The 23,536-nt window shown below is 42.8% G+C and overlaps 1 protein-coding gene across 1 annotated transcript; it reads left to right on the top strand.

Annotated features, from left to right (window-relative positions):
- The first annotated feature begins 1,062 nt into the window (after window positions 1–1,062).
- Window positions 1,063–1,581, top strand: LOC138368418 (uncharacterized). The gene has a single exon (XM_069330928.1). The coding sequence runs from the start codon at window positions 1,063–1,065 to the stop codon at window positions 1,579–1,581; it is 519 nt and encodes a 172-aa protein (XP_069187029.1).
- The last annotated feature ends 21,955 nt before the right edge of the window (window positions 1,582–23,536 follow it).

Raw genomic sequence — 23,536 nt, forward strand, 5'->3', positions numbered from 1 at the left:
ACCACCAGAGCCTCACCACCACCACCACCACAGCCTCACCACGACCACCACCACCACCACCAGAGCCTCACCACCACCACCACAGCCTCACCACCACCACCACCACCAGAGCCTCACCACCACCACCACAGCCTCACCACGACCACCACCACCACCACAGCCTCACCACCACCACCACCACCACCACCAGAGCCTCACCACCACCACCACAGCCTCACCACGACCACCACCACCACCACAGCCTCACCACCACCACCACCACCACCACCAGAGCCTCACCACCACCACCACAGCCTCACCACGACCACCACCACCACCACAGCCTCACCACCACCACCACCACCAGAGCCTCACCACCACCACCACAGCCTCACCACGACCACCACCACCACCACAGCCTCACCACCACCACCACCACCACCACCACCACCAGAGCCTCACCACCACCACCACAGCCTCACCACGACCACCACCACCACCACAGCCTCACCACCACCACCACCACCACCACCACAGCCTCACCACCACCACCACAGCCTCACCACCACCACCACAGCCTCACCACCACCACCACCACCAGAGCCTCACCACCACCACCACAGCCTCACCACCACCACCACAGCCTCACCACCACCACAGCCTCACCACGACCACCACCACAGCCTCAGTTCCATTCGAAGAGTTACTTCATTTACCGCTTCCTGGACTTTCCCGTCTCAAGTGCTGACGTTCCATTAAGCTGTGAATAAAAGTGCTCCATAAAGTGTTGTGGTTCCAGCCAGCCGGCAGGAATTACCAGCTTCGGGAGAGCTTTTGTTATGCTAATGGAGCACGGTATGACAATGGTGTTTTTGCCCATGCTGAGTCGTTTCTGGGCCATGCTGTACATGCGTAAAAAGGCCCTCCACAAGGGGAGGGAAAAACAGATAGGCCGTTCTCTTGATATAATTTTTGTTTTCACAATTATATGAATAAGGGGTATTATGACGGACTAACTCATGCCACCCACCTAACCCTACAAGCCTCAGCTGTTGCATCATGCAACGGTTCCAACCGTGCACCATGCAACAGTTTCAGCCGTGCACCATGCAACAGTTTCAGCCGTGTACCATGCAACAGTTTCAGCCGTGCACCATGCAACAGTTCCAGCCGTGCACCATGCAACAGTTCCAACCGTGCACTATGCAACAGTTTCAGCCGTGCATCATGCAACAGTTACAACCGTGCACCATGCAACAGTTCCAGCCGTGCATCATGCAACAGTTCCAACCGTACACCATGCAACATGAAACGGCTCCAACCATGCAACAACTCCAGCCATGCACCATGCAACAGCTCCAGCCATGCACCATGCAACAGCTCCAGCCATGCACCATGCAACAGCTCCAGCCATGCACCATGCAACAGTTCCAGCCATGCACCATGCAACAGCTCCAGCCATGCACCATGCAACAGTTCCAGCCATGCACCATGCAACAGCTCCAGCCATGCACCATGCAACAGTTCCAGCCATGCACCATGCAACAGCTCCAGCCATGCACCATGCAACAGTTCCAGCCATGCACCATGCAACAGCTCTAGCCATGCACCATGCAACAGTTCCAGCCATGCACCATGCACAACAGTGCACCAACCAACCAATGTATCTGAACCTCACGCAACATAGAGGAAAAAATATATGTTCTTCACTAAACTACCAAATAATTTTCTTAATATCGGAAAGTTTTGTTAAAAAAAATTCTTTAACAATATATAAGAATTCACTTATTGTCAAATGATTTCATTCGTTGATCAACAAAAATCAGCAACAGTTGCAACTTTTGCAACTGTGCCACATCTGGACGAAGGCAGGAAAAGTTGTGGGACTCAGGGCTGGACCTCTGTACTCAGCCCAACTTTCCGGCTTTCACCATCACCCGCGGTATTAAAGCGCTCACAAGTCCTCAGTCCGAATAAAAATAAGTCTATAAAAAAAACTCTGGTTGCCCTGTCCCGATACAATGGTGGCCGGGAGGAGGGCCAGGAAGTTTGGCACCCTCACCGTCAGATGACAGCACCTGATTTTGTTTTTCTCGGGCTCGCTCGCTCTCTGTCTGTGTCTGTCTGTCTGTGTCTGTCTGTGTGTCTGTGTGTCTGTCTGTCTGTGTCTCATTCACATTCCTACATCTTTCAAAAGAAGTAGGAAGTATTACATTTATTGATTTTTTAAAATTATATATTAATATTTAAATGTAAACAATGATTGGTTCTGATTTCTTGTTAAACACATTCCAGCCTGTAGGCGGTGGTAGACTCCCCATACCCATCCCATAGGGGGGTGGTCGACCCCATACCCATCCCATAGGGGGTGGTAGACCCACCATACCCATTCCATAGGCGGTGGTAGACCCCCATACCCATCCCATAGGCGGTGGTAGACCCCATACCCATCCCATAGGCGGTGGTAGACCCCCATACCCATCCCATAGGGGGTGGTAGACCCCCATACCCATCCCATAGGCGGTGGTAGACCCCCCCATACCCATCCCATAGGCAGTGGTAGACCCCATACCCATCCCATAGGCGGTGGTAGACCCCTATCCCCCCAACTCCTGAGATAACTATACCGCACCTGCTGGCGTGTCAGCAAGGCGGACAGCCCGCCTGCTTCCATAACTCTCACTGTATTTCAAACTTCTAAACTTCCTTTCACCTATGCCTCACTTCCCTCTTTACTAAAAAAAACCTGCTGACAGTTTTATCCCTAAGTGCAGTCATCATCTGGTGTTGAAATTGTTCCATTCTCTTCAGCTGTTGTCTTCAATATCAAGAGAAACTGAGAAGTATGCTAGCACCTTCCCCCCCCCCTTCCCCCGCCTAACCACCTGGTCTGGACGGTAGAGCGACGGTCTCGCTTCATGCAAGTGGGCGTTCAATCCCCAACCGTCCAAGTGGTTGGGCACCTTTCCTTTCCCCCGTCGCATCCCAAATCCTTATCCTGAACTATTCCAAGTGCTATATAGTCGTAATGGCTTGGTGCTTTCCTTTGATAATTCCCTCCCCCCCCGCAGCAGGGGGGGGAGGGAATTGTTATATTGTTATACCGCAGCAGTGCGGTATAACAATATGGCATGTAAAGGTGCAAATGCAGCTTCAAAGGTGTGAAACTGTATCTAAATTAACTACACTGCAAAACTGCCACGACCTTGATAAGGATATTTCTCTGGTCGGACTCTGTAATCCTTTACACCACCGCCCACGGGATGGGTATGGGGTGCATAATAAAGAAAGAAATTGAATTGGACCGTAAGCGTCTAAAAGTCCGATGGAAATATCAGTGCTGAACGACTCCAAATCTGGGTGTGACTAATCATGTATCACCTTAATTACACCTGGAACTCTATACTAGATAATTAAGAGTAGTAATACACACAATTTGCATACTGAATTTATCTTGAAGAATGAACGACACCAACAGGATCTCAACAATACTAAAGACATCGTGGCATATATGTAGCATTAAGTATGGCAATTACAATACAATGTTTAGTCTAAAGGTGTGTACAAGGGACATAGGAGTAATGTACAAGTTGTAGGGGCAGAAGTTACACAATCATTGAAGCCACTATTACGCAAAGCGTTTCAGGAAAACAAATATCCCACAATATATTCTACACAAGTAAATATAAGTTATATATTTTGTTCATTATAAATACAAGAGTTCTTACATTCTTGTATGGCCAATAGAACGCATAGCGTTTCGGTTAAGTCCTTAATCCTATTACACACAGAAATCACAATAGTGTGACGCATCAAATGAATAAATCCACAAGGGCCGTGACGAGGGCTCGAATCTACGTCCGAGAGGATCTCAGACGCTGCTGTAATCAATCGATTAAAACAGCGTCTAGGATCCTCTCGGACGTAGGTTCGAACCCTCGTCACGGCCCTTATGGATTTGTTCCTTAATCCTATGTTCCCCTGGAATACGACCCCGCCAAATCGTTTAACAACAACGTTTAACAACCTGGTTTAATTTTACTGTTGGGTAAACAGAGGCCCTTCTGTTTACTACTACTACTACTGTTATCTATCAGATAACAGATATTAAGGGTTGGCGCCCAGTAAATCCTCGCCGACCAGGATACGAACCCAGGACAAAAGCGCTCGCGAAACGCCTAGCGAGTGTCTTATAACCACTACACCACGGGGACTACTGGCTCAATTATTGATCATGTATTATAACTTGATCATAACAATCACCTTTAGGGGACAGTGTGAATGTCTGGCAAGTTCTGGGGGTTGTTGTTGATGTTTAAGATTCGCTACCAGGAACACAAAGTTCCAAGTAGCACGGGCTATGGTGAGCCCGTAGTGGACTTACCTGGCACAAGAGGGGGGGGCTGTAACTTGCCCTCTCCTCGGGTAAAGTTGACAGGGTCCCTGTGGGTGTCCGGTGCACATAGAGGGTTTTGCGCATAAAGGAGTAGTCAAGTGTTGACTTAACACTTTTAGGGGGGGGACTAGATGACTGATAAGGAGATTAGCTGTGCGTGTGGAAGAGAAGCTTTCTTAACCCCCGTAACACCTCATTACACGAGTTGTAATTATAAGCCTTATTATATATAAAAAGAAACCTTTATATAAAGTTGTATCGCACCCAGTTTTCTGAATATTAAGGTCGAGGCACGCTTTTTGCATTTTACTTCAGTTACCCATGTTTTGTTTTTGTTTTTTCTGATAGTCATAGAATAGAAAACGATAAATTTAGGTTTAACTATTTAAATTTAAGAACAGACTTTTTTTTTTTTTAGATATATACAAGAGTTGTTACATTCTTGTACAGCCACTAGTACGCGTAGCGTTTCGGGCAGGTCCCTGGAATACGATCCCCGCCGCGAAGAATCGTTTTTTCATCCAAGTACATATTTTACTGTACAGTAAAAGGAATTGCGCCCAGTAAATCCTCCCCGGCCAGGATACGAACCCATGACATAGCGCTCGCGGAACGCCAGGCGAGTGTCTTACCACTACACCACGGAGACTAATTTATTTATTTATTTATTTATTTATTTATTTATTATATATACAAGAAGGTACACTGGGTTTGTGAGAGTAACCCCACTCATTGTGTTTACATTCTTGTAAAGCCGCTAGTACGCACAGCGTTTCGGGTAGGTCCTTAATCTAACAGATAATATTAAGTAGGTAAATTCTAGCAAGATTTATAAAATGTTAACAGGTACATTGTAAGAAAATTTAGAGAGATTAGTAGGTATATTAAAGCACATTAATAGCTTTGACTGATAGCATTGATAGCTTGATTGATAATTTGACAAAGATTAATAGGCACAAAACATATTGGTAGCACATTCAAGATGATACCCTAATATAAAAAAATATGTAAGTAAGGGCACTTGGTACCCTTATTCAAATCTTTAAATATGATACATATTAAGTCACTGCACATCCTCTCATGTGTACTCTATATATTTAAAACTCTGAACTGCAATGTCAGTCCTGACCTTAAAAGCTTCCTAGAAGATTGTAACAGAACTCATGGGCATCACACCAGAAACAAATACCTATTTGATATTCTAAGAGTGCGACTTTACCAAACTAGAAATGCTCAACAAATCAAGGAACTCAGAATGTGGATCGAACGACCTCCCCAATCATGTCAAAGGTTGTGCCTCTCTCAGCCAGTTTAAGAGTAAAACTAAATACTACCTATAATTAACTCTCTCTTAATTTAACTTAACTTTAATAATTGGCCGAAACGCTATGCGTACTAGTGGCTTTAGGTATTGTATGTACTAGCTCTATCTTTAAATTCCAACATTATGTTTGTAACGCATCTTCAATGTATGTACCTTTGCCTGAATAAAAAAATCTATCCATCTAACTTCGTGTAACCTACCTTACCCCCTTATGACAACCCATGTCTTTCTATTTTGAACAATGATGTTTGTTGACCAACTTGTACAATTGCTGATTTCTGCCATGTTCCCCCTTCTCTATTTTTTTACCGTATTTTTCAACACAATTTATACTTGTGCAGGCGATGAGTTACAGTAACGTGGCTGAAGTATGTTGACCAGACATACTTCACTAGAAGGTGAAGGGACGACGACGTTTCGGTCCGTCCAGGACCATTCTCAAGTCGATTGGGAATCTACTTGAGAATGGTCCAGGACGGATCGGAACGTCGTCGTCCCTTCATCTTCTAGTGTGTGGTCTGGTCAACAATTTATACTTTAACCCAAATTACTATTAGTAATATAGTGAGTAATGTAACAGGGAAATATTGGTGTGGAATCGACTCCGAGGTTATCTTAAGCTTATCTTTAGATGATTTCAGGGCTTAGCGTCCCCGCTAAGACTTAAAGCTCGGTCCTGGTCGAGGACCGAGGCTCGGTCCTCGACCAGGCCTTTTTGTTACACACCCCCAGGAAGCAGCCCGTAGCAGCTGACTAACTCTCATGTACCTATTTACTGCAAGGTGAACAGAGGCCTCTGGGTGAAAGAAACTGTGCCCGTTTGTTTCCGCCTCCACCGAGGATCGAACCCGAAACCTCAGGACTACGAATCCGAAGCGCAATCCACTCAGCTGGCAGGCCACCCTGGGTTCATAATAAAGAAAGAAATTGAATTGAATTGGCAGTACACTGGGGTTCGTTCTCGACTTGCAGTTTGGAATTTCGGGTTCGAATCCCGACCAGAATATAATGTGGGGGTGGGGGGGGGGGCAAAAATTGATATGAACCAAATATGTATATATTTACTGACTGCTCCCCCCCCCCCCTCCCGTCACAGTGAATTATCATAACTAGCGAAGACAAATTTGAGAACAGGTTTTAGTTATAGTTTTTATTAATATTAATAATAATAATAATAATAATATTATTATTATTATTATTGACAAGAGTTGTTACAGTCTTGTACAGCCACAAGCACACACAGCGTTTCTGGCAAGTCCTTAATCCTATGTTCCCCGGAATACTACCCGCCAAATCGTTTAACAACCAGGTACCCATTCACTGCTGGGTGAACAGAGGCTACAGTTAAAGATTGGCGCCCAGAAAACCCTCCCCGGCCTGGATACGAACCAAGGACAAAGCGCTCGCAAAACGCCAGGCGAGTCTTGCTCCTAGACTACGAGGACTGCGTGGTTCATTCATTATGCACCCCATACCCTTCCTGTGGGAAGTAGTAGAAAGGTTTGTACTTACCAGCAGTCAGGGAGGTCACCGTGGGGGCGTGGTGCTTGGGCAGCGGCCAGGAGTGGTTTGCAAGTGGCGCGCAGACTTGTTGGCGCACCTCGTTCAAGGTTCTTGGGTTAACGAGCCTCCTCGTTAACGAGTCTTCTTCGTTATGGAAGCTTGTGTTTTTGACGTGTTTATAACTTCATTTGTCTATATTGTCGTAATAATTATTACAAGTGTATTCTAGAACACGGAAATAATCTTAATGTATTTAGGAAGGTGTGAAGTTTTAATATTTGTCCGCTTATTGTTAAACTCATTATCTTTGTCTTAGAAAATACGTTTGTGGGTGTTGTATATCGAGGTTGTACACATTCTTTCCAGAGTTAAATATAATTAAAAATGCACAAACGCATTTTCATACACACAGGTTTAAAATATCGGATGGGGAAGATTACGTGTGTGTTTTAATTAAGACATGAAATTGATTTTGTTCATTTATTATGTAACCCATATACTCATCCTGTGGGTAAGGTGGTGAAAAGGAACATGGTCAGCTGTAAAAGCAACAGCCAAAGCAATAATGAGGATTAACAGGAAGCAGCCCGTAGCAGCTGTCTAACTCCCATAACTCCCATTTGTTCATTTAATAACGAGGATGTTGCAAAGACATCGTTTCTGAAACATCAACACGCAGTGAAGTGAAGGCAGTGACAATCCAGTGAAGGCAGTGACAATCCAGTGAAGGCAGTGACAATAAAGTGAAGGCAGTCACAATCCAGCCGATCCTGTAGCAAGACGCCGTCAACATACAAGCTCTGAGTTGTATGTTGAGGAACAAAAGGCTCCAGAACTGAGGTGCAACCCAGCATGGTGTAGAGCATCAAGACGATAAATGGTCAAAGGAGTAGGCGGGTCATTACGGGCTCACCATAGCCTGTGCTACATGGAAATTTTGTTCCAGTAGCTGAATCTAAAACAACAAAAAGGCAGGGCAGTCATAAATCAGTTTGGACAGCACGAGAGAGGTGTGCAAAACAGAAGAGTGAGAGTCTGTCAGCACCCCTAGGAAGTACGGGACAAGACTCGAAGTAATGTCTTAGAGCAATCGACTAATTGGAGGCAGGAAATATGGGGTGACCCGAAACAAACAAGTGTCAAAGATCAACCCCAAAAGTTTAGGAGAATCATTATATAGATGGGGACTACCATAGTCACAATGGGGAAAGAACAATCTGCTTCCGAGTAAACATCCCAGCACAAGTCTTAGACGAAGAGAACCTGAAGCCATGATTAGTGGTGTTAGCACGACACACAATCAATCACAACTTGGAGCTGGTGTTGTACCAGTATGAAAATTATGATGTTATAGTGATGTCTCACACCATATAAACAAATAAAATGTTATCTCAAACTTTTGTTAGGTTGAGTTAAGTCAGATTAGGTGTGCGGGGGGGGGGGGGGGGCGGATGCAGACTCTCCTTGATATACTTGCAAATAAATGTATTGAATGTGGGTTAATCGTCTCCACAGTAAAACCAGGACCTTATGCTCCCCAAAATCAATAATCCTTCTGTTTTTAAAGTCAATGATCAGCACATTGAAAACTGCAGACAATACAAATACCTAGATGTGAATATTAAGTGAACTACAGTTTAATCTTAAAGAAAGGCTAAATCCTCTTAAAACGCTTGCTGGAAAGCACATTGATATTAATGTCAAATATGCTAGAATGTTCTACATGATGTTGAGGAGGCCTAGTCGAGGACCGGGCCGCGGTGACGCTAAGCCCCGAAACCATCTCAAGGTATGTTCATCAGGTCACTAGTTGATTACTATGCCCTGCACCTTATTAGTCTCCCTAGCAATAGGCTGAAAGCGTTAGAGATAATTCAAAATGAAGCCATGAGGATAATTAAGTGCTGTACTTTGTAGGCGGAAGAGTGTTGCCAACGCACTAGCGGGCAACCAATATGCAAGCTGGTTGGGTAGAAGTGTTGTCAATCTCATTAAACTAAATATTTCTATTGTATGCAATGTACTAGACAATGATATTCCATTATATCTGTACCTTGAAATACAAGTGTCATACACACCCATCAGCAAAAAGCTGATGGGCAACAACACTTGAAACAATTGATTCCTTTATAAACAACATACGGCCTCACGAGCACTATGCTTATACTGATGGGTCAGTTCAAATGTCAAAAGGTCACACTGCAGCAGCCTGTGAATATACAAAGACAACATATGTGCACAGACCACAAGTGTGAGACTGAATAACTGGCTTAGCCCTACACATGCAGAATCAGCTGCACTACAACTTGCCACTAACGCACTGAAGAACAGTGGAGGAGTAATTTCTGTGATTCAAAGTCAGCTCTTTAGGCCCTTAAAAATCAAACATGCAAAATGGAAACTAGGAATGCTGTAACATCCATTGTAAACAACATTATTAATGCAAAGAGCAAGAGTTTCAGTCTCATTTGTATGGATTTGTAAATAAGTAACTATTAAAAGAAGGCACCAAACTGGGAAGGCTATGTAACCCCATCAAATGTGCGAAATAATCAGAGGGCGCTAAATATCACCAAGGATGCCAATACGAGAACAATAACGCATAAGGCGAACAATATAAAAAGTATCCGCTTCACCAAGAACTCTATCGAGGGACAAGTGACCGCGAGAGACGGTCGGAAAGCAAGACACACGCTCGTCTTGGAAGTCAGGACATTGAAGATGATATGTACGACCGTAAGAGGGACAATGCAATTTGGACAATAAGGAGCAGGGTGGCGCTCCATTAAGCGACCGTGAGTTAAGCGAGTATGACCCATAAGCAACCTCGCCAGAGCCGTTTCCCATCGCCGGTTACGGTGGTAGGAGGAAGGCCATGGGGACACATTATACTTAAGAGTACACAGCTTGTTACCAACAACAGAAGACCAACAACCCTGCCAACGGGCAAGGATGGAGGAATGAATAACTGGGTAAAAGTCGGAATAAGGTATACCTATACGAAAGATGAGACAAGAGCAGATAGCTTCCCTGGCGGCAGCATCCACACGCTCATTTAAAAAAATGCCAATATGGCTGGGAACCCAGCAAAACTCTACTGATTTAAATTTATTGGAGATAAGAAACAGCCAATGTTGAATCTCGACGACTATCGGATGGACTGGATTAAAGTACCCTAGAGCCATGAGGGCACTACTAGAATCAACTGCAATCACAAAGGAGGATTGACAACGAGAAAGCAAGAGACGAAGAGCATAGAGAATAGCATAAAGTTCAACTGTGAAGATGCTAGTCTCTGGAGGCAGGCGACACATAAGTGTGGTCAAGAAAAACAACAGAGTAGCCTACACTGTCCGCAGACTTAGACCCATTGGTGAAGATGGAAATGGAGTGGGAGTGTGAAGAAAAGTGTTCAAGGAAAAGGCATTTCAGAACCGTAGGAGGGGTAAAAGCTTTAGTGATACAGGTCATAGATGTACAAAATTTAGGAAGGGAAACCCTCCACGGGGGCAATGACGGAACAATACGAGAAACATCGGTAATACGAATCTAAAGAGAATCCTGTAAACGAGATATCCGGACAGAAAGAGGGAGGTGGTGAAAAAGAACAGGAACTACAGGAGAGGTAAATGTCAAAGCACGACCGAGGCGAGAGTAAGGATGTTGTAAGGACCGCACAAGATAGAGAAGATAGTAGCGATCACAGCGGTCCTAAATCAAATCAAATCAAATCATATGTTTATTTAGGTAAGATACATACATACAAGAGATTTTACAAAGAGTGCTGGATTTATAGTTAGGGCTAGTACATACAATGCCTAAAGCCACTATTACGCAAAGCGTTAAAGCCACTATTACGCAAAGCGTTCCTAAAGAGATAGGAAGCCAGTGTCAACATACAAGCTGAGGGCAGGAGTCGAACGAAAGACACCAGAGCTAAGGCACAACCCAGTATGGTCTAAAGCATCAAGACGGCGAAGAGTAGGAGATGCAGACGAGTAAGCAGGGCAACCATAATCGAGTTTCGACAGTACGAGAGAAGAATGTAAAGAAAGGAGCATGCGCCTATCCGCTCCCCAAGAAGTATGGGACAAGGGCTAAGAATGCCTTAGGCCTTAAGACTAAGAATGCTTTAGGCATTAAGGCTAAGAAGGCCTTAGAATGCTCTAAGGGCCTTAGAGCATTCAAATACGAGGTAAGAGATATGGGCCGACCAAAACAAACGAGTATCAAAGATTAACCCCAAAAGCTTAGCGGAATCCCTGTACACAAGGGGATGACCATAAAGCAACAAAGAAGGATGAAGAATGACACGCTTCCGATTAAATGTCATAGCACAAGTCTTAGATGTAGAGAACTTGAAGCCATTGTCGGTGGCCCAAGACAACACTGCATCAATCTCAAGTTGAAACCGCCGTTGAAGTTAGTTTAGTTCATTTATTATGCAGTGCGCCGTTGAAGGAGAGGCGAATCATCACCTCGACAACAAAGGGTAAGATCGTCGACATAGAGAATGGAGAAGACGCCAGAAGGAAGAGAGGAAAGAAGACCATTGAGGGCAACCAGAAAGAGAGTATTGCTCAGAACACTACATTGGGGCATACCCTCGTAATGTCGAAAAGAGGCAGAGAGTGGCACCATGCCTCACTCGAAAGGAACGACGAAAGAGGAAACTTTAGAGGAAGAGAGGGAGATTACCACGAAGGCCAAGAGAACGAAGTTGGGACAGAATATATCTCCAAGCGGTGTTGTAAGCCTTTTCCAGGTCAAAAAGGACGGCAACAACGGAGGTCTTTGCAGCAAATGCATTACGAATATAAACTTTCAAGTTGACCAGGACATCTGTGGTGCTGCGACATTTGCGAAAACCAAATTGAGAAGGGGACAGGTGGGGAGAGTGTTCTAAGAACCACATCAAACAAACATTAACCATACGTTCAAAGAGTTTGCAGACACAACTCGTGAGGGCAATAGGGCAGAATTCGAAGTCATGAAGGGATGCCCCGAGAGACCATGGTTTCCAAACAGGGACGACAACAGCATCGAACCAGTCCTCAGGGACTGACGACGACTCCCGGACCCGGTTATACAGACTCAGCAAATACTGAGACGTGCATGGAGGGAGATGGCGAAGCATCTCATAATGAATGTCATCGGAGCCCGCTGCCGTAGAACCGCAGAGGGCCAGGGCAGACTGAAGTTCAGAGAGAGAGAAGGGATCGTTATAGGTAAGTTTGAGATGGGTATGGAAATCTAAAGGATGAGATTCAAGAATAGGCTTACAAAGAAGAAAGATTGAGGAAGATGAGAACCAGAGCTAACAGATGAAAAGTAGAAACCCAGTTCGGCTGCAATCTGCACCGGGTCCGCCACAAGAGTACCACGGAGGTGAATGACCGGCGAGTCGTCGAGGAACAAACCTACCCGCTATCTTGTGGATACGCTTCCAGATCTGCGGCAGAGGAGTTTTGAACATAATGGTGGAAACATAAGACTTCCAACACTCACGTTTAGCCATACGGATGGTTCTATGGGCCACCGCACTCGCCTTCCAAAACAAAAGAAAAGAATCAACCGTCTGCCAGCGGCGGTCTCTCTTCCAGGCTGCACGCTTACAGTGGACAGCCCGAGCACAGTCCACATTCCATCAGGGAATGCACTTCCGCGTGCTCCAAGAGGTAGAGCATGGAATAGAGCGAAGGGCTGCGTCAAAGACTGTGTCATGTAAAAGAATAAGGGTGCGAGGGAGAGGCAGAATGAAGAGGTCGGAGGACTAGCTCGGAGGGTAAAGAGGTTCCAGTCTGCCTTAGCAAACTTCCACCTAGGGAAGGAGAGGGGAGGGGAGGGTGAAAAGAGAAAAAATAACAAGGATGGGGAAATGGTCACTGCCATGGAGGTCATCAAGAACCCGCCGAGAGAAATCCAAATAAAGAGACAACGCGCAGAGAGAAAGATCAAGACAGGAATGGGTGCGAGTTCAAGAGTCCAAATGAGTGGGCTCACAAGAATTCGGAAGACAGGGAAGAAGAGAAGATGAACGGTTCAAGAAGACGACCCCGGGTGTTTGTCAGAACTTCCCCCCAGAGGGTATGTTGACAATTGAAATCACCCAGCAGGAGCACAGGCTCCGGCAAAGAGTCCAGTAGGTTTTTAAGATCGAGAAGAGAATGCGGGACATTCAGGGGGAGATAAATGGAACAAACTGTATGCCATTTATTCACAAAGACACGGGCAGCAGAACATTGGAGAGGCGATGGAAAAAGTAGGGGGATGAACGGAATATCAGAACAAATCAAGAGAGCAGTATAAGTATGGGCCCCAGAAATAGCTGTGGGGGGGGGGGGAGAGAGAGAGAAAGAAATAGCCACGGAAGTGACCAGGACGAGCACAAAGCATCGGCTCCTGGAGACAGACACAATGGGGGGAAAACTGTGAAATCAGAAGTTGGAGTTCATGGTCAATTAGCGGAATATCCACGAATATTCCATTGAAGAACAGACATCGACAAAAAGAGAAAGGACAGCAACAGAGAACAATGAAGAAACAAAAGGTAAAAAAGGAACACAGCATGTTAAAGAATCTCAGGATCAGGATCAGGGTCAGCGAAGTCAGGGTTAGGGGGCATGGGTAAATTGAGTAAGGATGAAAGGAAGGGAGCGGGAGGACAGACCAGAGGCAGATAAGCAAGGTCCGGAGGAGGAGACAATCGAGGGTCAAAGACAGCAGGAGGAGGAGAGGCAGAAACCGGGGAGCTCACCTCAGCAAGGACAGCAACCGAGAGTGAAGCGGGCGCCAAAGAATCCTCCATAGCAGGAACAGGGGGCGCAACCACCGAAATGGGAAGGGATGGAGCGATAGAGTCAGAGGTGGGGGAGGGGACGAAGAAAGTGAAGCTTTCTTACCCGCCGGGGAGGAGGAAGGAGATGAGCCAGGCTTTTGCTTCTGACTCAAAGAGACAGGTGTTCCAGCAACAATGTACTGGGCATCAGACACAAGCGTCTCAACAGGAGAAGAAGGACGAAACATCTACTAGACAGTGTGACATTGTAATTCGAAGTTTTAGACTAGGATATCGATATCTATGGCAGGTGGCTGGAGGTAATGAATCCCCCAATGGTGAATATTCAAATTGTAAACTACGTGAACAAGAGCTAGGGCATACTCTCAAACACTATATCTGTGATTGCCTTTTATAAGTGACTTCAGACCAAATGGTATGAGGTACTTTAAGTTCTGTAATCACTTCATACACTCAGAAATATTGGAAGATATTCTTGGGCTGTACCCAGATTTTGCTAATGGAGGCTAATAGATCAATCTTACATTTTACGTTCACTCCTGATTTTTAGTCAGAGTTTATTTTTTTTTTATTGAGGTTGGTATTTTCTCCCTTGATTCCAAGTATGACTAACCATCCTGTGAGGTGGGAATATTAGATAAACTTATAGTCAGTTGTTTTAGTCAAAATTGGTTTGTTTTGTATTAAGGCTGGTATTTTTTTCCTCTGATTCTATGACTGACTAACCATTTTGTGAGATGGAAATATTAGATGAACATATAGCTTGTTTTTTTATCTACACTGTAATCTTTCATATAGAATAAGGTAGCAGCACATTGATGTGTATACCTAAGCTTGTTAATAAAAAAAAAAATTTGGTGTGTTTAAATAGTGATGACATAAAGGAGAAACATACCTTTCTGAGCTCACTCACACACACATGTATTGCAGTTGTCTGTGTATCTTTGTACAGTATATTCTATTTGATTCCATTCCATTCAACTAAAGTGTTTTTAATTAAGATAAAGGAATCATACAACTTGTGAATTCTTGAATGAAAATGTGTTACTTTTAAGTTTATTATTGTCCTATATTTTGTTTAGTGTTTTTTAGCATTCATGATAAGTTGTGTATGCATTTACAATTTTTACACTTTGCATTGTGTATTTACCGGCAAGAGGCTCAATTCCCTAGACAAAGATTAAACCTCGGGATGGAGTAGCCAAACCTGACCCTCTCAACTGTACAGTCACCATCCTCTCAGGCCCTGGGGATCAGGAGATTGGCTTCTTAACAGAGTGGATGAGAGCTATAGCGTTTATGAAACGTAAGTTAACTCTGCAATTACACCCATTTCTTAAGGTAAATGACCCATTTGCATCCCTGGTGATACCAGACACAAAAAATATATACAAACAAACATTAACACTGTACATTATTAAATCTTAATAAGTTGTGGTCCAAGTGCACACAAGTTAATAGTAAAGGTTTTACAGTACTAGGATAAGATATAAAAGTAAACTGTTAAGCTACTGGAGTCACTGTATAAATGTTCTAAATGTAAAATCTCATATTTGATGTACATTTATTTTATATGCATTATGTACATTTGCCTATGGTACATAGGCAAATGTTGATTCCAGTTAAAATTTGTTTGAAATGTTCTGTCATTTACTGATATAATGTCGAGTACCACTACAGTTCTCTCCCTCCTCCTCCACTGTCATGGGTACCAGAGAATCAAGTGAACATTCAGGGTATTGGACTATGTGCCCAGAGTGAGTCGTATAGTCGTCTGTGCTATACAGTAGTTGTCATTAGTCACATCTTGGTTTCAGGGGTGAGAACATGCCAATTTGAAGTCCATCATAAAAGTTGACTAAAGAGATACAGGAGGGAAGAATATGATAATGCAATGAAATATGCCCGAAGATAACAGAAGAAGGCAACCACAATAGCAAGGAGAGCCGAAGCAAAGATTTTAATACTTGGGAATTTTACCCACAGTTAAAGAAATGGTTAACAAAGGATCCTCACAGGGAGATGAAACATGGAAAGCAAGGTTTGTGGACACTACAAACACTTCTTGTAGCAGCATGTCAAGGAGCCCACATGAGAAAAACGAGGTGATCTACCAGCTACCCTAGACCTGGTGTTTACTCAAAATGAACATATAGAGAACTTAAAATATAAGGTACCACTAGGAGCCATTGACCACTATGTTCTTGTGTTCGATTACATTATAGAACTGAAGAAAGTAATTAGAAATGGGACAATGAGCAAGACAAAAGAAAGGACTACAGGGGTTCAATAGGAGATTGAAATGGAAGTCGGCAAATATGATGATGGAACTCATAACACGAGAAATGCAAAACAAGCAACAGAAGAGCAATGGAACGGTTTCATCCATTTCCCTCTCAGGAGGGAAGTGATGAAAGGAGAATGGCAAACCCATAGTTCAACAGTGTAAAGTGCAAATGGAGAGAACAAAAAAGCATGGAAAAAGTATATGGACATGGGTACAGGGACAAACTAGGGAGGCACTAAAAAAGGCTAGGAATGAGTACACAACTATTAGGAGGACAGGAGTTTGAGAATGACATTGCAGAAAGAACCAAAAAAATTTATGTTGTTGCAAAGACATATATGGAGCAAAATATTGGTACGAGACCATATGATTAGGCTGTGAGATCAGAGACATCCTTGCAGAATGACAATGAAGTGTGTGAGGAACTCAACAAGAAGTTTCAGGAGGCCTTCAACCCAGAACCAAAGTGGCATCCAAGTGGGGTTGACAACAGATGACCAGATACAACACTAGACAAAATTGAAGTTAATTTAGGAAAGGTAAAAAAATATCTGGAGGAATTAGATGTAACAAAAGTTGCTGGGCTACGCTAGACATCACTATGGTTACTGAAGGATGCTGCAGGGATCTTGTGTTATCCATTAATTAACTATGGTCTTCAACATTACACTTGAAAAACGAAGGTTACTGGAAATCTGGAAAAAAACAGATGTCGTTCCAAAACTCAAGCAAGGGAACAGACATGAAGCACTAAACTATAGTGTCATTAAATTGCATTTCATTCAAGATTCTAGAAATAATCATCAGAAAACAGGCTGTACAACATTTGGGGAGAATAAATTATATAAGAGGCACAACATGGTTCTAGAGGGGGAACATCTTTGCTTAACAAACTTGAAAATGTGTCAATGTGAATGAAGATGTGGCTGGCAAAGTAAAGGTCCTGAAGTACATTGGTCAAGTGCAGCAACAATGCAGTAAACAGCTTCTCCACATTGGTAAGGGAGTTTCGCAGGGCAGCAGGCAATGCTGGAGAAAGAAATTAACGCATTAGCAGGAGAGTGGTGCCAAAAATTAGATCAGGTGCTAAGAAACCAATGACTCAGAGCACTGGAAGGATACTGAGTAGGACCAGAGTAAGGTTATTATCACAAACTTCAGGATAAAGGTGCATCATTAATTAACTTTTTGAGCTGTCATTGAGTTCTTTTTAACCATGCTATGGGAGGCTTTGCAGTAGAGACTGTTGTGATGAGCAGCACAAAGGAACTACAAAAGATCCTAAAAAGGGCAGACTTTGATTGGCAACTCAAAACCACAACAACAACAATAGAAGGTAGAGCACACAAATCCAGGAGACCCATTCAAGGAGTAAGGCATGGATGATGTATTCATCAACTACACCCAATTTTGCTAAAACATCATGTGGTTAAAAAGTTCCTGTAAAATATAATGTATACATAAGAGATGGGAGACAAAGAATACACTGACACTCTTGCATCTCCAGAATACATTCTCCTTTAATATTAAATAATATATGTATTCAGGTCCCAGATATAATATCAATAATTTATTTTAAAAAATGCATTGGTGTATGATTATACTGTAATATAAATTGTATGTACAGATATTCATATTTTGTATAATGCCAGAAATTACTCACAGCATTTTGGACAAAACTCAAGATTAATGTGTTTTTGATGTAGATAATACATGAACAAATCAACAAGGGCCGTGATGAGGATTCGTCACGGCCCTGCTCCACATAAGTGATGGGAGATTTCTTTCTCCTAATTTCTTTTTCTTTCTAAAAAATTTCTTTCTAAAGAAATTTCTAATTTTTTTCCTAATGTCTTTCTCTAGCATTGCTTGCTGCCCTGCAAAACTCCCTTACCAATGTGGAGAAGCTGTTTACTGCATTGTTGCTCCACTTGACCAATGTACTTCAGGACCTTCACTTTGCCAGCCACATTTAAGGTTGTGTAGTGTAGATAATACATTTGATGGTAATAATACTAAGAGCTGCAAGTTGCTAGCATATATCAGTGTAAATAAAAATAAAGAAGCTAATGTTGTACAATTTTCCAAGTGATACTTTATGCTACATTGTAAACTACTTTATTTTAGATTCCATAGCTGTAGTGGTTAATACACAATTTGCCCTACCTCTAATTTTTTTCTCCCTGCTTTCGGCCCCAAAGCATCTGAGACTTTCCGGGTTGGAACAGGGTTTAGCTCATGATGTGGTTCAACCACCTCTGGGGCGACTTCTGATTCAGGTGATCAGGCAGTTGAGCTGGCTGGTCCTGACAAAGTTTTGGGGGTTTCCATTCCTGTCAGCCCCTTTTTCTGAAAACCCCCCCCTGGACTCTGCTTTTCTATCCTGGTTGGTAAGCATGGATGCCAGCCCTGCCTTGGGGCAGAGTTCCCATGGGTGGGGGGGGGGCTGGATAGGGGACCCTTGGATCTTAAGTGGATCTTCATCCCTTGAAATGAGGACCTTTGCTTCAGGAGAACCTGGATTGAAGCTGTACCTGGATAGGGTTCTGGGAGTTTTACTCCCTAAGCCCGGCCCAGGAACAGGCTTGACTTGTGAGAGGCTTGTCCAACAGGCAGGCTTGGAGTGGCTTGCAGGCTTGGAGTGGCCTGCAGGCCAAAATATCCACTACAGTACAGTTGGTCCAGAATTTCATGCAGAAAACTGTCCAGTTTTTTCTTCAAGACTTCCATTTTTGTTCTGGAAATATTACTTATACAGTACTTGTTGGGAGATTATTGAATAACTGTGGACCTCTGATGTTCATTCAGTGTTCTCTGATTGTGCCTATGGTACCATGGTACCTTTACTGGCTGGCAGGAAACTGCATTTCTTTTCACATTGTTCACTCCAGTATGTTTTTTTTACTGTGTAAATTTGGGACCTAGCCTTCTAGTACCTTCCATGTACAGTATACAGTATATTATTTGATACCAGTCTCATTTCCTTTCTAGATAGTACATTTTGAGAGTGAGATGATCCCAATAATTTAGGTGCTTTATCATGTGTATGCATGCTGTATATGTTCTCTGTATTCCTACTATTTCAGCAATCTCTCCTGCTCTGAAAGGAAAAGTGAATATCGAGCAGTCCTCACGGTGGAACAGCCCCAGTGATTTGAATAGTATGAGCATTGCGATGGGATTCCTGGATTTGAAGGTTCTAATCCATCCTATCATTGTTTTAGCTAGCTGATGCTATATTTACTTGTTTACGCTCCCTAAATGCTAAGTCATCAGACATCATTATTCCCAGTTCCTTCACATGTTGCTTTCCTACTATGGGCAGTGTTTTGTAAACTGTATTTTGTTTGAGCTCTTCATTTTTACCATACATAAATACCTGGAATTTATCACTGTTAAACATCATGTTATTTTCTGCTGGCCAATGCAAAACTTTATTAATACCAGCTAGTAGTTTTTCATGGTCTTCCACAGAAATAATTTCCATGCTGATATTTGTCTCATCTGCAAAAGATGACAAAGCTGTGACCTGTATTTTTGTCTACATCTGATATAGGAATAAGGAAATGCAGTGGTGCAAGGACTGTGCCCTGAGGTACAGAGCTTTTAACTCTGCTAGGACTTTTATTTTATTTCGTTGACTGTTACGCTGTCCTTGGTTTGACAGAAAATTTAATATCCATCACCCTACTTTACCTGTTATTCGCACTCACCTCATTTTGTGTGAGATCACTCCATGGTCACATTTATCAAATGCCTTTATAAAGTCCGTGTATACCACATCTGCATTCTGTTTTTCTCGTAATGCATCGATGATTTTGTCATAGTGGTCGAGAAGCTGCAAAAGGCATGATCTTTCTGCTCTAAATCCATGTTGACTATAAGGTTATGGAGGTCATTGTCTCTATAAAACTGAAGATCTGACTCCTGGTCCCTCTCAAAAGCTTTTATTATGTAGGACGTTAGTGCGACTGGTCTGTAATCTGTAAATTATATGTAAATTGGTCAGTAAACTTGTCTGTAAAGAATGAATGTTTTAACAGAGATTTCCCAGTATTTCATATTAAAGGAACCAAGCGAATAAAATCAAAAGAATGCAATTATGAATACAGCAACTATCATACATACTATGGGCATATGCTGGAAAAGACCGCTAGATAATACAAACTTAAATCAGTGCCTTGAGAAAATAGACACAGTAGCACTAGAAATGTGTGCATGCCACATACCACCCAGATTAAGAAAAAATACACATACAAACTGGAATGAGAACAGTGCTCCCTCTACAGAATAGACATTAAAAAAAATTGCAGAATATCTTAAATGCTCAACTCTATCCCAAGAACATCAAAGAAGGCTCTGTAAAGAAGTAGAAACAATTGACCTAAAGTGGCAGGAACCATATAAAATCCAGGTGTGACAAAAAGAGCAAAAGTCCATAACAAAATAGAGAGAAATCCAAACAAAAATTTATCTTATGCAAAATCTAGGACAAAAAATACTTCCTGCATTGGTGCCCTTTGATGAAGTGTGATGGAACATTCACAGATGATGGCAAAGAAATGAGTGAAATACTGAGGTTACAGTATGATTCTGTTTTCGGTGAACCCCTGAACACATTGCAGATTGATGATCCAAATGAATTTACCTGAATTTACCTGAGAGTCACTAACACTTGTGGCCTTGATGAGGACAGGAAGCTGCCGGCTTGTCAAAGGTCCCCCAATTTGCCCAGATCTTTTCTATCTGTATTTTAAAATCCGCAGAGTTTTGGCATTTATGGTTTCAGCGGGAAGGTGGTTCCACGGTTTTACAACCCTATGGGGTTTACAACCCAACCCTATATTTGATAGAACCTGCTTGATAACTGCTTGATGGAGTTCTGGGAGTAGTTCTACTCCCCAAGCCCGGCCCAAGGCCAGGCTTGACTTTTATGAACGTGACACCACCATGGAACCATATATCAGATGTTACCCTAACCCCACTAAAATTTGAAGTAGCAATAGACAGCATGCCCAGGCACTCTGCACCAGGCCAGATTCCTGGAATTCTATATTCACCAAGAATTGTAAAAAACCACTATCACTGGGCTTGAATATCTTTTGGAGATGGAGCCTAGATACTGGTGTTATCCCTGAAATACTTAAAGCAACAGAGATTATGCCACTTCACAAAGGAGGTAGTATAGCTGATGCAAAAAACTATAGTAGACCAATAGCTCTAACATAGTACATCATAAAAATATTTGAAAGAGGGCTAAGAAAGGCATCACAAAACACATGGAATCACAATGTCTTCATAACCATGGGGCAACATGGGTTCAGAACATGGGGGCTCTGATAGCTGAGTGGACAGCACTCTGAACTCGTAATCCTGGGGTCTGGGTTCGATCCCCAGTGATGGCAGAAACAAATTGGTAGAGTTTCTTTCACCCTAATGCCCCTGTTACCTAGCAGTAAATAGATACCTGGGAGTTAGACAGCTGTTATGTGCTGCTTTTAGGGGGGAATAAATAAAAAAAAATTAGTTGACTGATTGACAGTTGAGTGGTGGGCCAAAAGAGCAGAGCTCAACCCCTACAAGCACAACTAGGTGAATACATAGCACTCCTGTCTCTCACAATTGCTAGACCACTATGACATGACCTCTGATGCCATGGAAGACAAACAAAACACTGATGTAATATACACAGATTTAGCAAATGCTTTTGTCAAATGTGACCATGGTGTTATTACACACAAAAGGAATTACAAGTAAAATGGGTAGGTGGATCTTCAACTTCCTAACAAACAGAACCCAGAGTGTAATATAATAGTCAACTTGTGAATCATCCATCATGAAAACTCAATTCTCCAAGGTACCGTACTTGCTATGGTACTTTTCCTAATCCTTATATCAGACATAGACAAGAATACAAATTATAGTACAGTGGCCCCTCCATTTACAAATTTAATCCATTCCCAGAGATGGGTCCTAACTCAAAAATTCGTAACTCGAAATGAATTTTCTCATAAGAAATAATGTAAATTGAATTAATCCGTTCTACACGCCCAAAAATATTACAGTAACTTCAAAATAAGTTATAGCATACCTTTATTGATGACTCTTGTTGGCATATGAAAGACGGCGAGGAGGAAGGGGGGGGAGAAGAGGTGTTACTATTTGAAAGGGGAGTCCCCTTCCATTATAACAACAGGCAGTGATGACTTCTCTGGGGTACTCTTTCTCTCTTTCCTATGTTTTGCCTGCATACCACTAGGACCTGGTTAAGGCTCACTGCTTGTTTTTCTCACTAAAAACCTTTCCATAGAGACTTGTTTTCTCTACATCTGAACACTTGTCTGTAGTGAGGCATCACAGTGTCATTAAAATGGTTAAGGCAACGGCCTACTGCAGCTTCATTTGGGCAAGTCGTTTCAACAAAACTTTGCATTTCTTTCCATACTGCACACCACTCCTTAATTGTTCAGGAAGAGACATTCTGCACTGCCTCCTCCTCCCCCTGAAATTTCCTCAGCTGTCTCTTGTTGCCATTCCTTGTGAAGGGGTTGGAGTTCTTCAGTGGTCAGTTTTTCGCTGTGTTCCTCTACCAACTTACTACACTCAACTTTCAGAACACTGTGAATGCCACTTCTTTATCTAAATTTCTCAAACCATACCCTGCTCACCCTAAACTCTTTTGTATCTGGATCACTTGTCCCAGTGGTTTTCTTGATTAGATCATGCAATAGCCTTACTTTTTCCCAAATGATGGCCTCTGAAACGCTATTACCCGCTTACTCCTTGTTGTGTATCCAAATTAATAATAACTTTTCAACAATTGTTTCGTGATTACTGATACGCCTTTTGCCAATTTAGCCTCATAATGTTCTTTTACTTAGCAAGTATCGTTGACATAGATTTGTTATACTGCCTAGCTAGATCAACAACCCACACACCATCTTCATGTTTACGAATGCTTTCTTGTTTTTTCTCTATGGTCATCCACACATGTGTTTTCTTAGGTTGAACCTTACCTCTGACTTTCTTGGGACCCATAGCATGATTATTATAATTACTTATAAGTTTAAAAGACAAAAAAAAAGCACAAAAACAATTAAATTCTTTACAAACAATTCAAGCGCGATCATCACTAAGCAGGCGGTCTGGTAAACGAAGCGGGGTCGCTCGCACCACCAGAAATCATGCGCTCCATCGATCCATACGTGTATCAACGAAGTCGCAAGTCGAGGCAAAAGTTGTAAGTCG

This window comes from Procambarus clarkii, chromosome 25 (genome assembly GCF_040958095.1).
Source record: "Procambarus clarkii isolate CNS0578487 chromosome 25, FALCON_Pclarkii_2.0, whole genome shotgun sequence".
Lineage (NCBI taxonomy): Eukaryota > Metazoa > Arthropoda > Malacostraca > Decapoda > Cambaridae > Procambarus > Procambarus clarkii.

Coding starts and splice junctions, on each gene's coding strand:
- LOC138368418 (XM_069330928.1), top strand. CDS start 1,063: ATGCAACAGTTTCAGCCGTGCACCATGCAACAGTTTCAGCCGTGTACC.